Source organism: Vulpes vulpes, chromosome 12, assembly GCF_048418805.1.
Source record: "Vulpes vulpes isolate BD-2025 chromosome 12, VulVul3, whole genome shotgun sequence".
NCBI lineage: Eukaryota > Metazoa > Chordata > Mammalia > Carnivora > Canidae > Vulpes > Vulpes vulpes.
The window spans coordinates 97,993,523-98,009,163 of record NC_132791.1 but is presented as its reverse complement, the minus strand read 5'-3'; the positions used below and the strand labels follow the sequence as shown (position 1 = coordinate 98,009,163).

The following is a 15,641-nucleotide window of genomic DNA, read 5'->3' as shown; positions in this document are numbered from 1 at the left end:
TCAGACGCCCTGCGACCTGAGGAGGGGAGCTCAGGCCAAGGTGCAGCCCAGCCCCAGCGCCTCTGGTCACACCCCCAGGGAGCCCCGATGCCCGCGCCCTGCTTCCTGTCTCCACCTGCCAGGGGCGCCGGGCACAAGGTGGGGTGGGGGGAGGCTGCCAGTGGCAGGTGTCAACGAGGGCGGCAGGTGCGCGACCCCTCGCTGCCCACCCCCCCCCCCCCCGCGTCCTGGCCATGTGCCCTCAGGACACCTTTCCCCTGAGAGCCACGGTGCAATCCCAGGGGGCGCCCCAGCCCCCCACTCCCCACCCATGGCCCGTGTTCGCGGCCCCGGAGCCTCCCAGGGCTGGAAAGATCCCGGATCTGCTTTCTCAGATGCGAGAACAGCAGCAGATACACGAGCCTTCCCCAGGGCTGGGCCGCTGTGGGCTCCCCGTGCTGCGCAGCTGGCCCTGTCCCATCCCCTGTCCGGCGTGGGGCCGTGGGGCCTGCAGACCCCGCTGCGGCTCAGCAGCACCGCCTGCCCACCCCGCCCAGGAGGCTGCAGGTGCTCGCCCACCTTGCTTAGCCCAGCTGGCCCTGTCCACTGTTCCACGTGGGGCCGTGGACCCCGCTGCAGCTCAGCACCGCCCGCCCACCCCACCCGGGAGGCTGCAGGTGCTCGCTCTCCTGGCTTAGCCCTTCCCGCCTCCGCGGCCCCCCGCTAGGCGCTCCTGGGGATCACAGCGTCCGCGTCAAACACGATGGGGCCAAGTGGGCGCCCGGGAAACACTGGCGAGCAGGTGAGACCAACCACCTGCTTCCTAGAACCGAACCACGGGGTCTTTTGGTGGTCGATCCTTGCAAGACAGAACGGGAATGCCCTCGGGGCCGTCTCAAGGGACCAAGCGGTATTCAGGGACGTGCCTTTCATGACGACTGTGCATCGGGGGACCCTTCAGAGGCACCCTGACTGCCACGCCAAGGCCTTCCCGAGAGCTCCGGAGTAGCACAGGTGTTCATTCCACACGCACTGCACCTGCTCGCCCGGGCAGCTCCCGGCAGGCGGGATGCTGGGTTGGTTTTGTGACTTCCTACCCAACGGCACTGCTCCCAGGGGACAGACGCCTGGAAACCCAGGTGCTGAGCGCAGCACCAGGTGGTGGGCAGGCGGGGATGCCCGGGCCCAGCCAGCACCCCAGGGCCCCCCGCCCTCCCCCGCCCCCGGGCCCAGCCTCGCCGCTCACCTAAGCTGCTGGCTTGGGTTCCGCGGGGCAAGGGAAACGCGAGTGACGCCAGTGAGGTCCCCGAAACAGCCCAGCTCTCCCCCCAGGCCTCACACACAGAGGCTCCGGGTCACTGAGCGCGGTGACCACCTTCCCAGCACGCAACACGAGTGGCCACAGGAACCTTGGCCACGTCTTCTCCAACACTCGTGGTCAAACCAACTCCCCCAGCGATGTCAAGTCAGAAGGTGTCTTCCATCGCCGCACTGGGAACACGCCCCCCGTCTGGTCACCCCCGGGCCACTGGAAATGCTCAGAGCAACCGGATGTCGCCCGTCTCAAGGAGCCTGCGACCCCAGACCCTGGGACTGGAGAGCGCAGGAAGGCAGGTGCGCACATGGCAGGGTCGCGCGTCCCCACGTGCCCACGTGCCCACTTGGCTCACGCTCCCCCGGCCTCTGTGCCGGGTCGCGAGCCCTCCCTGCGGCTCCTCCAGGCCGTGTCCCCGTCCTCTGGGCAGCTGGCCCTGCACCCCGAGGAGAGCCCTCCGGCCGGGCTCCCGGAAGGGCACCTGCGGGTCCGAGGCACGTGGGGCACGGAACACACACGCGCAGGAGCCCGCATCACAGCGTTTCACAACTAGGCCTTTTATTTCGGATTGTCGCCCGGGTCACCTGGCACGACAGGCTGGGGCGAGGGCGGTGAGCAGGAGGGGAGGGCTGCGCGCCGGGCGCGCTCCTCACGGGGACGAGAAGCGGCCGCAGAACAGGACGCTGCGGCTCTTGCTGTGCTGGATGAAGAAGAGGAAGGGGCGGTCGGCACAGAACCGGGGCACGATCCTCGCGCAGCGCAGCATCATGACGGCCGCGGTGGCGGCCGCGGCCTCCGTCCCCTCCTCGTTGACCTCCACGAAGGACTTGTGCACCACCTTGGACAGGTACAGGTCTCCCCTGGACGACATCCCCGAGAAGTCGGCCTTGCTCTGCTCGAAGGCGTCGGTCATGCCCAGGCTGCAGAGCACGGCCTTCATGTCGTACTCCGCCTCCAGCTTAAACCTCGGCAGGAAGACTTCCACCTCCTCCTCGTCCAGCATGTCCGGCCGCGTCCACTCCGTGAACTTCTCGTAAGTGAGTTCTGTCTCCACCTAGGACAAGGAGTCGCACCCTTTTAGGTCTGGAAGGGTGCCGCCCCGCAGGGGACCAGGGCAGGAGGGGACATCATGCTAGCCCTAGACGCAGGCCCCCACCCACCCCGGGCCCTGACGCCACCCGCCACCACCACCACGCCCGGCCCTCCTTACCGTCTTCAAACTGATGTTTTCATCTGGAAGCATGATGATCATGTTCAGCTCTCTGCCCACATAGGGAAGCACCAGAATTTTGGTGAATATTTCTCCTATATAGGTCATTTGAAAGGTAGATTTTTTAAACATCATTTGCACAGGCTTCTTCTCATTCTATAAAGGAAACAGATAAATGTTAAGCTGAAACAAGACTCTGTGGACAAGCCGGACAAATCGCCAGAAGTGGCCGGCGCGGGTTCTACACCCACTTCCTTGGCTTCCAGGGTACCCCATGGGTCCCCCTCTTCTGCTAGTCCATCCTCCTTGCCTCGAACCCAAAATCTGGGGTACTCGGTGCCTGCCTCTTGGTGAGCTCAATCTTGTGACTTTATTTTTTTTAAGATTTTATTTATTTACTCATGAGAGACAGAGAGCAAGAGGCAGAGACCAAGGCCGAGGGAGAAGCAGGCTCCATGCAGGGAGCCCGACATGGGACTCGATCCTGGGACCCCAGGGTCACACCCTGAGCCAAAGGCAGATGCTCCACCGCTGAGCCACCCAGGTGTCCCCAATAATATGACTTTAAATAGAATCCCCAAATTTATATTTCTAGCCTTCTAGGCTTGCCCAGATAGGTCACGCTCCCATAGATCTTCCTGCGTATCTGGCACCTGCATTTGGACACTAAAGAGACCTCCAACGTCACACGTCACACTGGGCTCCTGACAGTCCCTTCCAAGTCTGCTCCATCTACAACTTTCCCCATATCAGGTGATGGCAACGCCATTCATCCCATTGCTAAAACCTCTGTGGAGTATCCCTGACTCTGGACTTTCACGCCACAACGGACTCAATAGCAAACCATATCGGCAAGACTTTCGAAATGTTAACATAAATGGGATCAAGCCAGTCTTTGGTCGAACACCTCTCTGCAGCTCCCCCTCTACTCCAAGGGAGTAAAAAAGCTGAAGTCCTTAGGGGGCCTACGATGACGGTGACAAGAGCTCGTCCCCGTGCCCTCGGCTCCCGTCCGTCTCTGCCTGTCTGCTCTAGTCACAGGGGCCCCCGATGGTTCCAGGGCAAACCCAGCCTGCTCCATGTCTGCCCAATGAGCCTGAGCCCAGAACCTGGACGGCACACGCCCTGGCATCGCTGTGCTCCTTGCTCAGTGAGGGCCACAACCTGAACCTGCACCCCAGCCACGGGCTGCATCCTTCCTCCGTGACTCCGGTTTTCCCGCGTGTGCTCACTGTCTCGCCCCAGGAAGACGAGAGGGGTGTGCACTGGCTTTGCCCACACCGCGACAGCCCCGTGCCTGGCCCTCCACCAGCATCTGCCGAATAAAGGGATGGACCCCTGAAGCACCAGGAGACCCAAAGGACCAGGCGAAGTGAACACATCTTACTGGGAGAAGAATGCATTTGTCCCCAGTGTGTCCCAGCGAGGTGGGAAAAGCACAGTAAGGACGGGGAGCACATCCCAGCCAACAGCCCTCCTGGGCCGCTGACTTGTGTGGAGTGTAAGACCTACGACTGCTGCGACGGGCACGCCCTGTCCTTCGGGGCAGCACGTGACTCGGGGTCATAAATGGAAGACACTTCTGTTTCTTTTCACCTGTGCCCTCCAAGGTGCGCCTGCACCGGCCTCAGCCACACCTGCCTCCTCCTCCCTCAGCGCCCTGTCCACCTCCAGGGCCAGCCATCAGCGCGCTTTTCCTCTAACAAGCCAGACAGAAAATATTTTCAGCTGTATGGACCATACGGTTTGTGTCCCATCTACTCGACCCTGTGGTTACAGCATAAAATACATAAATCAGCATGGCTATGTTCCATTAAAGTTTTATTTAAAAAAAAAAAAAAAAAGGGAGGCCAAAGCTGGCTTTGGCCTCAGGCTGCAGTTTGCTGACCCCTGGCTGAGGCAATTTCTCCTTCTACCCACCCGGAGCCCAAAGACCCCAGTCTCATAAGATGATCCAGTCTCTATAATTGGATGATTCATTACATATACAATTGTGGAGATAAGCTCCACTGTACTTCAAAACATAGGAATTTAAAAAATCTATATGAACTCAAAATCTGTTTACTTTCAGGCACAAAGCCCCAGCACCATAGGCTGCTGTGCTCAACTGCGCTCCTTTTGCCTTTCTCCACTGGAGAGATTAGGAAGCCAGCTGGAAGTCCCCACCTCCCTGCAGCCCGCAGCAGCCACACGACATAATTGGGGCCTGCGAGATACAGAAGGCAGGTTTCTCTCTCTGAATAAGAGGTCAGAGCCCTGAAGGAGGCAGGAGGCAGCGTTTGCTGTCACCCTTCATCCTTTCCCTTCCTCCCGCCCGCATGGGTGGGGGGGGGGGGGTGCTGTGACTGTGGCCAGGGCATAAGGCCGTGTGCCAGGCACAGAAGACAGCTGCTTCCCAGGCAGCCCCACTCTCTGCCCACCTGCCCGCAGGCCTCTGCGAGGGGAGATGAACTTTCTATAAATCAGGCCCTAAGACACACCTTGTTAAAAATTAATTTCAAGGAGAGAAATAATCTCCCCAGGGTGAAAACAGGGCCGTTCGTTTCACAATAAAGCTCAAAGGGAAATATATTTCTTGAGAGACTGGAAGTTCAGGCTCACGTCTGCTTAGAACATCTAAGTCATGGTCAACGATCAAGAATAGGGTGCATGGTCTAGTTTGTCTACTCAGATATATGTGCAAAAACCTCTAAAATGAAAGGTAAGTAAAAAAAAAAAAAAAAAGGAAAGAATACACTAAATTCAGTGACAGAAAAGATATAAAGCCACCAGCAGATAGTATCTTCAAGACTGGAGATACTCTGCTTGCTGTCTACCCTACATACATGTCTGTTTGCTTTTTTTTTTTTTAATTTTTAAGATTTTATTTATTTATTCATGAGAGACAGAGTGAGAGAGAGGCAGAGACACAGGCAGAGGGAGAAGCAGGCTCCATGCAGGGAGCCCGACGTGGCTTGATCCCGGGTCTCCAGGACCATGCCCTGGGCTGAAGGCAGCGCTAAACCGCTGAGCCACCCGGGCTGCCCTGTTTGTTTGTTTTTAAACCAAACTGAGTGTTTGCTATACTTATTATCCAAAGAAGACTGCAGACAGACGTCCCTGCAGGGGGGGCTTCCAGATGCTGCTGGGAAGGAAGGGCACACAGCTAGAGAAACGGGGACAAATGGGCAGGATCCAGCTATACAATAAGCCTCATACATCATACTCTGGAGTTTAAACCTCAAACTCTCAGGAAGCCAAGAGAGCCCTTCACCTGACAACTGACACAGGATGTGTGATAAGACAGAACACCTGACAACAGTCTGGCAGGGGCCTAGGGAGCCCGATGAGGAGGCACACCGGGGAGCCTGGCTGCTGGCACCCAAGGCCGTGCAGGAAGCACGTTACTCCTTCATCATTCCAAAATATTCACCTTGCTGGCCTTTTTTTTTAAGATTTTATTTATTTATTCATGAGAGACACGGAGAGAGAGAGAGAGAGAGAGAGAGAGAGAGAGAGAGAGAGGCAGAGACACAGGCAGAGGGAGAAGCAGCCTCCACGCGGGGAGCCTGATGTGGGACTCGATCCCGAGTCCCCAGGATCACACCCCCGGCTGAAGGCGATGCTAAACCGCTGAGCCACCTGGGCTGTCCATACCTTGCTGACTTTAAATGGCCTCTCCGTGGTCTGCTCTTTGTTAAACTGTTTATCCCAGTTTCCTTTGAAATAGATGGCATTCACGAGAATCAGATTAGTCCCTGGGTCAACTGAACCTGGAGACAGCAGGTCCACAATTTTACCTGAAAAGTAGAATGAAAGAACCAGTGAGCTGAAAGGACCTCCCGATGGCTGGAGAGAGGCAAACACCCCGTGATCTGGCTCTTGTGTGGAATCTAAGAAACGAAACAAACGAGGGAGGAGGGTGGGGAGGGAGAGACAAAGCAAGAAAGGAGAAACGCACTCAACTCTAGAGAACAAACTGGTGGTGACCAGAGGGGGCCTTGGCAGGGGAGGGGTGAACGAGGTGAAGGGGACTCAGGAGGGCCCTCACCCTGAGGAGCACGGAGGACCGTGCGGAGGGGCTGAGGCACTATCTTGTGTGTCCCAAGCTAATACAACGCTGTAAGCTGACTCACTGGCATTTAAATTTAGGAAAGACATTTCCTGAGGCATGCGTCAGGCACGATATTTAAATTGGGCCATCCTCTTGTGAGGTAGATAAGAGGAGTTCGGTGTCCCCAGATATAACCACGTAGGGGGACTCTGGTCCTTAAAACAACAGCAGCACCAGAGCCTCTATTAGAAAGGCCCTGATAAGAGCAATGGCATCACTTGAACAAAACCTGAAGTGCGCAGTGAACTCGCCACAAGTGAGACCGAGAGGAATGCGTGGTGCCCGTGACCAAAGAGAGGAATCTGAGGGAGCGTCAGGAAGCTGAGAGGCAGCAGCGAGTGCCCAGAAGAGCTCAAACTCTGAGCCGCAGGAGGACGAGGGCTCCGCCGGGTGCCCCACAATCACGCACGGTGGTTGGTGCAGCGCAAGCAATGCTGGGCGGGCGGGCGGCGGAAGGCCCGGATCTGTCCTCCTCTTTATGGAGTTTGTGAAAAGACAGACTATGTGTTAACACCAGGGCCACCAGGACAGATTGTTCTAGAAGAGGCATACGGATTACTGAGAGGCCTCACAGGCTCGTTAAGGAGAAGAGGGAAGAGCTAGAGAAAGTGGGCACAGGCTGGCAATACGTGAGAGGCAGAGTCTGGGCGCTGCGTTCCTCGGAGAGAGGCGTCAGGCCCGTTTAGGTGTTGGTGGCCTTGTGAAGGGGCAGCCGGTGAGGCCGGGGGGACACTCTGAGGACAGAGCCACCACGCGTCTTCACCTTCCGTCCTTCCAGCCACCCAGTGGTTGATGTGTTCCCTGGACTGCTCGCAGGCGCTCAAGAAGTCGAGCTCTTCCATCTCGGCTTGGTAGAATGTTCGGCAGGAATCCTTGAAAGACTAGGAGAGAGAGCATGCCGTGACCACCCGGCCCCCGGCTGCTGCTGTGCCACACTGGCAGGCGGGCAGCGCGACTGGGCGCGAGTGTGGGGAGAGCGTGGGGAGCCCACCGAAAGCCCAGTGTCTCACTCTCCAACCACAGTTAACCCTAGCTTGTGGCCCAAGTGATGCAGGGATCTGACCCAAACAGACCGCAGGCGCTGCCGGATTCTCTGGGGGCTGAGGAGCGCACCAGGAAGGCAAGTGCAGACACGCTGGGCCACGCTGGGCCACACGGGACCAACGTCCCCAGGGCCCAGGCCAGCCAGGCGCCCCTGGGGAACATTCTAGATGGACCACACACAGCTGTTTGGCACTTGGGACATGGCTGGGGCTGCTGAGGAACAGAGTTCTATGCTGTGACTCGATTACCCCCATGGCAAGGCAACAGCTACGTGTGCCTAATGCCTACGGGTCTGGATGGCTTTACCCTAGAGGGCCAGCGACTTCAAAAAGAGGTTGAAACTACGTCCTGTTAATGCAGTCTATGAAATGGTGATGATGTCACCGGATACGTACATCATGCCACATGAAAGCAAAAAATCTGATAGAAAAGTTAACAGACTGAAATAACTAATTTGTGGCCAGTGCACTACGGGATGGCTTCTCGATCCTTCTTTTGAACAGCTCATGACTAGATATTTAACTCCCTTTTCAGGACCGGTTTTCTATTACAGGATTTCACGTTTCTGCTTCGAGATAGCATTGGGAGAGGTAATGTGGCACAGCAGCTACCAACGCAGGTCCTGCAACCTGTTAGCCGTGTGACCTTAAAACAAAACAAAACAAAAATCCTGGTTTCTCTAAGCTTTCCTGTCTTCCCCTGTATGTGAGGATGCAGCATTCCCCTGAGGACCAGGGGAGTGAGTTCTCTAGAGCGCCACTGAGGTCTCAGCGTGTTGCAGACACTGTACCAGGTGGTCCGGGGGCTGCATTTCACTGAGCCCTCGTGTAGTCTCTGCTCTGCCATCTTTGCTGCTGTCCTGTTGCTCCAAGCCGCTGAAAATTTTTGAGTCTTTCAATATAAGAAAATACTCTGGAGGCAACCCGGGCCCTCGTGTATTAATAAACTGTCACACCCCTGAGTGATTTCTACGACTTCTGAACACATTTGAAAAAAATAACTTCTTGCTATTTAAGGTACCGCTTGATAAGCAATGACTAATCAAACTGAAGGGATATCTCATTATGCACTGACTGGTATTGGATTCTTGGAACAGTAAATTAATAAGAAATAACTGAGAAACATTTCTAATCCCTTTATCTTCTATTGCAATATCAAAAGAGATTTGAAACACCAATGCTTTTCTTAAAGTATCCACCCTAAAAGATAGAAGATTAAAGATAATCAACCACCCGTTCTTTGTGTTTACTGGAAATTTTGTTATACCAAAGGCTTATGGAAAGATGGCAACTGCCTAAGGCTGATAAGACACACTGTGACAAAAAAAAATGACACTGTGGTGAACAAATCTTGCCAATGTTTGACCTCATACTTGACTACATTTACTTTACTCCAATTATTTTAAGACAACTTGAGTCTGAAACAAGTTTAGAAAATAATGAACAGGGCAGCCCCGGTGGCTCAGTGATTTAGTGCCACCTTCAGCCTAGGACGTGATCCTGGAGACCCTGGATCGAGTCCCACGTCAGGCTCTCTGCATGGTGCCTGCTTCTCCCTCTGCCTGTGTCTCTGCCTCTGTGTGTGTCTCTATGAATAAATAAATTTAAAAAAATCTTTAAAAAAAATGAACAAAATCATATGATAAAATAAGATTGATACCCCAAACACAGAACTCAAAAATCAGTAAGAAAAAGATATACAGCCCAATAAAAAGTGTGCAAAGAAAATACTTAGAAAAGATAAAAAATGATCATTAAACATAAGGAAAGTTGTTCGACAGAACATGAGAGACTCCTAACCCTAGGAAACGAACAAGGGGTAGTGGAAGGGGAGGTGGGCGGGGGGGATGGGGTGACTGGGTGATGGGCACTGAGGGGGGCACTTGACAGGATGAGCACTGGGTGTTGTGCTGTATGTTGGCAAATCGAAGTCCAATAAAAAAATATACAAAAAATTAAATAAATAAATTCAAGCCCCACATTGGGTATAAGGGATTGCTTAAAAATAAAAGCTTAAAAAATAAATAAATAAATAAATAAATAATAATACAAAAAGGAAAGTTGTTCGATCTCACTAATAGTCAAAATGTAAGAGGTTAACCACACGCAGCGTTGATGATGGCGAGTGGAAGTAAATGCTTTGCTAACATCCCTGGAGAGAATGGAAGTGGCCACAGCATTTTGGACGATCTGGCAATACTGCCTACAACTTCAAAGCTTCACTCCTTTCCTCCCTCCTACGAACCCACGTTGGAGCAGCACGTACATCGGCACGTATGGTAATATTCACTGTCTAAATGCCCCTCGATGGGGGGAGTGGTGGACTTTGTGCATTTCCAGACACCCAGACTCCGGAATAGCAGATGACAGTTAAACAGAGGTAGACCCCCAATATCCAGAGAATTTAAGACACGGTGCTGGGTGAAAAAAAAAAAAAAATCACAAAACAACATTATGGCATATGATGTCGTGCAGAGAAAACCCCCACCAAACAGATTTCTGCACGAACAGGGGATACAGGCCAAATCTACAATGGGAGGGATGAGGTGTGGAAGAGGTTGTGAGGACTCTCGCTTTGTTTTACTTACGTTTTTATACAACAGGAATATACTCATTACTTAACAGAAATACGCTCACATATTACTTGAGTAGTTTTTGAAAAAGGAAAAAGAAAAGCATGAAAGCACTATGAATAAAGAGAACCAGTATAATTAGACAAATAGCTTTATGAAAATTCTGCAGCAGAGAAAAACAATAAAAATACACATGTAAAAAGTCGAACAAGTATCGCAGTGCATTAAAAAAATTATCAGTATGAAATTGACAATTAGAAATATTCATTTTGATCACTTGTTTCGGTCCAGTCATCTTTTTTTTTTTTTTTTTTTTTGAGAGTTTTTTTTTAAGTAACGTCTGCACCCAACATGGGGCTTGAACTCCCAACTCCCAGATCAGAGTCCCATGCTCTTCTGACTGAGCCAGCCAGGTGCCCCTGACCCAACTCACTTTGAATTGTGTCTGGTCCATGTCAGCTCTTGCTTCCCCAAAATCTGGACAGTATTTGTTATAAGGTTCGTTTCACAAAAGGTAAAATTGAAACCGGGCTCGAGGGAGCATGAGGTCAGCGAGAGGACCGCCCGGGCTTCTGCCACCCGCAGGACGCGCCTCCCCTGGCCCCAGGGGCCCTCGCTCAGGGGGACTCACCGAGAGGAAGCCGTAGGACGCCTCCCCGAAGAGCCTGTTGGCAGTTCTCAGCAAGTACCGCGCCTCGGCGCTGTTGACCTCGGTGAGAAGCGCCTGGAAGCCCTGGTGGACATCACCGCCTCCGCCGCTTTTACTTAAGGAAAGTGTCTGAAACCCAAAACAGAACGTGCCCTGAATTCGGGCAGTGGACACGACAGTGCGCTCGGCCTCGGAACCGCACAGACGCAGCGCAAGAGCAGCTCCAAACCACTGAAGACCGAAAGCGCTTCCCGCGGGGAGTGGGCTGGAACCCGCCCCGCGCCATGTGCTCGTGCGGGTCGCGTGTCGCCTCTGCACCTCTGCACGGAGGCCGCCACCAGGCCCCCATCTCCGCAGCCGCAGGCCACTCTCCCCGCGCGGGTGCAGCAGGAGCCACACGGTTCTGGGCCTGGGCCTCAGCGGGCCGGGCCGCTCCGTGCACTGCCCTGGCCGCGGCCAGCGGGGTGTGGGGAAGCCCAGGCTCCGCAGGTGGAAGCCTCGAAGCCTCACGGAGAGGCCTGGAGAGCTTGGAGAGCTGACACGGGGGGGGGGGGGGGGGGGGGGGCGGGGCGGGGGGGGGGCGGGGCGGGGGGGCCACGACCTGCCGGAGAATGGAGGCCCCGGACACATAAGAGAGGCCCTCGGGGATCGTGATGATCTCAGCTGGCGCCACGTGGGTCAGCCCACGGGATCTGAGAAACAGTCTTTGTTATTTCCGGCCACAAAGCGTGGGACGGCTTGTTCTGCGGCCGTTGATGCTCCTGAGCATCCTAAGGACGCTGTCGGCCAGCAAGTGGGGTGTAAGCGGAGAGACAGAAACCCCAAACTAGACAAAACGACTCTGCTGACACCTTGATCTCAGACTTCCAGCCTCCAGAACTGTGAGGAAATACCTTTCTGTTGCTTGGGCCACTCGGTCTGTTACCTTGCTCTGGCGGCCCGAGCAACTGGGACATCCAGTCTGGATGGGACATTTTCGAAGAGAGTGTCCCAAAACTCCACACCCAGGAGCCATACCAAGGAACTTCACAGCCCTGTTCCTCCTGGACTTCAAGCCCGAGCCCGGCCCCGTGATGGGATGAGATTCTGGGGTCTTGGGATGGCATGAGTGTACCTCACCTGCCGGGGACGTGGAATCATTAGGGGCCAGAGGGTGGACTATGGCAGTCCTCACTGGCCCCAGTGAGCCATGCCCGCAGCCCCCGTCTTGGGCTGACTCTGGGCTCAGCCACATGACTGGCGTGAGCCAGTGGCACATTCGCAGACATGATATAACAGAGGCTTGATAAACATTTGTGCATTTAAGCTGGTCTTCCTGGAAGCTAGGTACCATCCCGTAAGGAAGCCAGGCTACCCTGCCAAGGAGACACCCCGTGGAGGCCTAGCGGCAAAGGCCACACGGAAGAGGCCAAGATCCCACACCAGTGATCCAGCTGGGGCCAAGCAGAGCAGAGGCATCACCTGACACACCAAGAGTCTCGCACCAGTAAACTGTCATCTCAAGCTGCTAAGTTTTAGGGTACTGGTTAGTCAACAACAAACAACTGAAATGCTACTGAAGACATTTTGGCGGACCGGTGCCATTCTAAGAGGATCTTACACTTATAGGAGAAAATTGAAATAAAAATCTCTAGCAACTGAAAGCAAATGACAATATCCAAAGACTATCACACAACGCAGCACGGACCCGTGCGACCCTATCCCTACTCACAAACTCAAACTCAGGTATCAACCACCGTCAGGGTGGTGACATCACTCATTCTTCGGGATGGAGCACACCACTTCCTCCCTAACAGAGCCGAGGCACCGCTCCAGGTGCTTGCTCGCCCGGGCCCAGCATGTCACCTGGCAACTCTGTCCCCATCCTGCAACGCCAGCAGAGGGATCTGTCGGGAGCAAACCTTGGCTGTGAAAGTGCAAGACCAGCTCAACCGATAAATTAATAGTATCTGCTGTTGCCCAGAAACATCCGCGCACGTACCTGGGACATCTGGGCTGCAGTGTTTCCCTTTGCGCCCATGAAGACCATGGACAGGGCAGAGGAGATGCTCATGGGTGAGAAGAACACATTTTTCGAGCTGTCTTCACCCAGCTTTTTCAGAAGACTTATGGCAAAGGTGCCATTTGCCTCCGAAAGCATATCCATGATGGTGAGCCTGAAAGAATGGTTTTAAGATCAGTATCACATTCCAAAATAAATGGATAAATAGTCAAATAAAATCGGTTTTGCATAAATAGGGGCTTCCACGCTGACTATATACCACTCTGTTATCGACAGTTACCACTTTGGTTCGGTGGGGAAATAGGGATGTACACAAAACTCTCTTTCTTTTTGGGCCCCTCAAAATTATTTTGCGTGTTTCCAATACTAAGTAAAAAAAAAAAAGGGATCCCTGGGTGGCCCAGCGGTTTGGCGCCTGCCTTTGGCCCAGGGCGCGATCCTGGAGACCCGGGATCGAATCCGCGTCGGGCTCCCGGTGCATGGAGCCTGCTTCTCCCTCTGACTGTGTCTCTGCCTCTCTCTCTCTCTGTGTGACTATCATAAAAAAAAAACAAAAAAAAAAAAAAACTGAATAATGATATTAATAATACAATCCTGTTGTGTGGGGGAGAAAGGCAGGGGGACTGACACCTGTACGCTTAGCTGCGAGCACAGAGGAAGCGTGGAAGGTTACGCGCTTGATGGCTTAGCCCAGTTACTCCCTGCGGGTGGGATCAGGAAAGGAGTTAATTGGCTTTTGCTTCCATTTCTATACTGTTTGGGGTGCTGTGTGGGCCTATATTTAAAAATCATTCAAAATGATCAGTCCAACCACAAGGTCACGCACAAAAAGGATGCTTGAATGTTTTTATAATGTGGGAAGACCCCATTTTAGGATAACCTGGAGCCTGAAGATAAAAGATAAATCAAACCACAGGCAAAGATGTAGGAGACTCTTAAAAACAAGGACCTCTGACCCTCTGGTTTCCTCTCCTCTGAAACCTCTGCTTGGGTCGACGCCCACACTACGGCCGTGTTCCCCAGACCTCCCACCGACCACAGGCCCAGGCCTTGGCCCCTGTTCTCACAACGAGGGCACACGGCAGCAGGTGCATGCCCACGCCACTCCGGACACAGGCCTCCGAGGTCAGGGGTCAGGCTGTACCTGTCAGGCACGGAGGGCCCGTGGCCATGACCCTGGCAGCCTAGGCCGGGTCTGGAACAGGAATACCCTGGGCAGGCGGGGACCAGGTAGGTCCGAGGGTCTTCAGGCAGGTCTCCAGAGAGACCTACCATCACGGAGGTGAAGTGATAAATCCAGGCTAAGAAACCCAATAGCTAAGGCTGAACTCAGGCCAAGACAGCCTCTCCACGGCGGCTCTAGATGGCCCTAGAGGAAGGCGCCAGGACGAGCCTGAAGCAGGCCAGGGGCTCGGGTGAGGAGACAGGAGCCGCAGAGGTGGGGGGCAGACCCGGGAGCAGCCTTGGGGGGCTCAGGTAGCTGCACAAGTATCAGACCCCCCCCCTCCCCCGCCAGGCAGACTGTGCCTTGTACGGCGAAGGAGACTCTGTAGACGTGACTGAAGGAAGGGTCCTGGCGCCTGGGTGGCTCGGTGGGCAGGGGCCTGCCTCCAGCTCGGGTCATGGTCTCGGGGTCCTGGGATCGCCCCGCATCGGGGAGCCTGCTCCTCCCTTTCCCTCCACCAGGGAGGGCGCAGGTCCGGTGGGAGAAAGCAGCCCGGAGCTGGCAAGGTGGGGGCGGCCTCTCCTCCCGAGCCTCCTCCGGGAGAGCTGGGCCTGCGGGCCTCCTGGCCTCCAGAAGCCCGAGGGAGTAAACGCACGAGTTCGGGGTAATTTGTTACAAGAGCTGCAGATAAATAATACTATAAGGGACACATCTGATCAATTTTATTTACCATCCTTGTTTAGACCTTTTGTTTTCAAACTCGGTTCATTATAGAGAAAAGCTGGGCGCGGGGCCTCCTGGGCCCTCAGACTCCCTGTGCCCGAGGATAGAACATGCGCATGACTAAGATTCTTCTCAATACAACTGATTCTTTGATGACCCAGAAACAGCTTCGGGATTTGGGTACACCAACACACACACAAAAGGAGCCATTACACGAAACTGATGCAAAGTTATATTGTTTATTTGGATTTTATATCAGCAAATGCTCCCTGCTTACCAATTTTAGAAGACACGACTGTTAAAGCAGGTCTAACAATGAAGAACTTGTAAGAGGAGCTACCGCAGGACAAGGAGCACAGTCCCAAGCGTTCCTCATACCATCAAAGGTCAAGACTCAGACAAGTGTCTGTGGGCCACCACTAATCTTCCTCTTGCTGGGGACAGGGGCACCTCTGGCTTTGCCCCCAGGTGGCTCCGCCCCCACTGACAGGCTGCACAGCCTCTCAATAAATTAAGAAAGTTGAAAGATTAAAAGAAATTAAAAAAAAAAAAGAAAGCTGAAAGATCAGTAGTTCCTCAACATAGAGTAGCTCCAGGCTTCTTGTTTTAAATACTGACCCGGGGAAGAACAAGCCAGGACACTCAGAGGAAGGGGCGGGAGTCGGGGGGAGGCGAGGTTTGGGCCCTGGGACTCTGGGACTGGCTCTGGGACTCTGAGTGTGTTACTGGATTTCCGCTCCCTGTATGAGGAAGAGGATGTCCCAGACAATCCATGTCCCCTCCCCTCGCCAATGCCTACCCATCGTCCACACGAACGCAGAAGCAAGAGCCCGAGCGTGGCTCCCTCTTCAAAGCCCACAGTGAAGTCTAACAGCTTCTATTTCTCGGT

At 54.2% G+C, this 15,641-nt stretch overlaps 1 protein-coding gene across 4 annotated transcripts in view; it reads right to left on the bottom strand.

Moving 5' to 3' along the window:
• Positions 1 to 1,830: 1,830 nt before the first annotated feature.
• The window catches only part of SERPINB6 (serpin family B member 6), a 28,158-nt gene continuing 14,347 nt past the window's right edge, over positions 1,831 to 15,641 (bottom strand). For all 4 annotated transcript variants that reach the window (XM_025982616.2, XM_025982612.2, XM_072729227.1 and 1 more), the window contains exons 2-7: positions 12,844 to 13,018; positions 10,845 to 10,991; positions 7,361 to 7,478; positions 6,141 to 6,283; positions 2,505 to 2,660; positions 1,831 to 2,348 (exon numbers count right to left, since the gene is read on the bottom strand). In XM_025982616.2, coding sequence (XP_025838401.1) covers positions 1,944 to 2,348; positions 2,505 to 2,660; positions 6,141 to 6,283; positions 7,361 to 7,478; positions 10,845 to 10,991; positions 12,844 to 13,008 — 1,134 coding nt within the window. In that variant the 5' untranslated portion in view covers positions 13,009 to 13,018 and the 3' untranslated portion in view covers positions 1,831 to 1,943. The remainder of the gene's footprint in view (positions 2,349 to 2,504; positions 2,661 to 6,140; positions 6,284 to 7,360; positions 7,479 to 10,844; positions 10,992 to 12,843; positions 13,019 to 15,641) is intronic.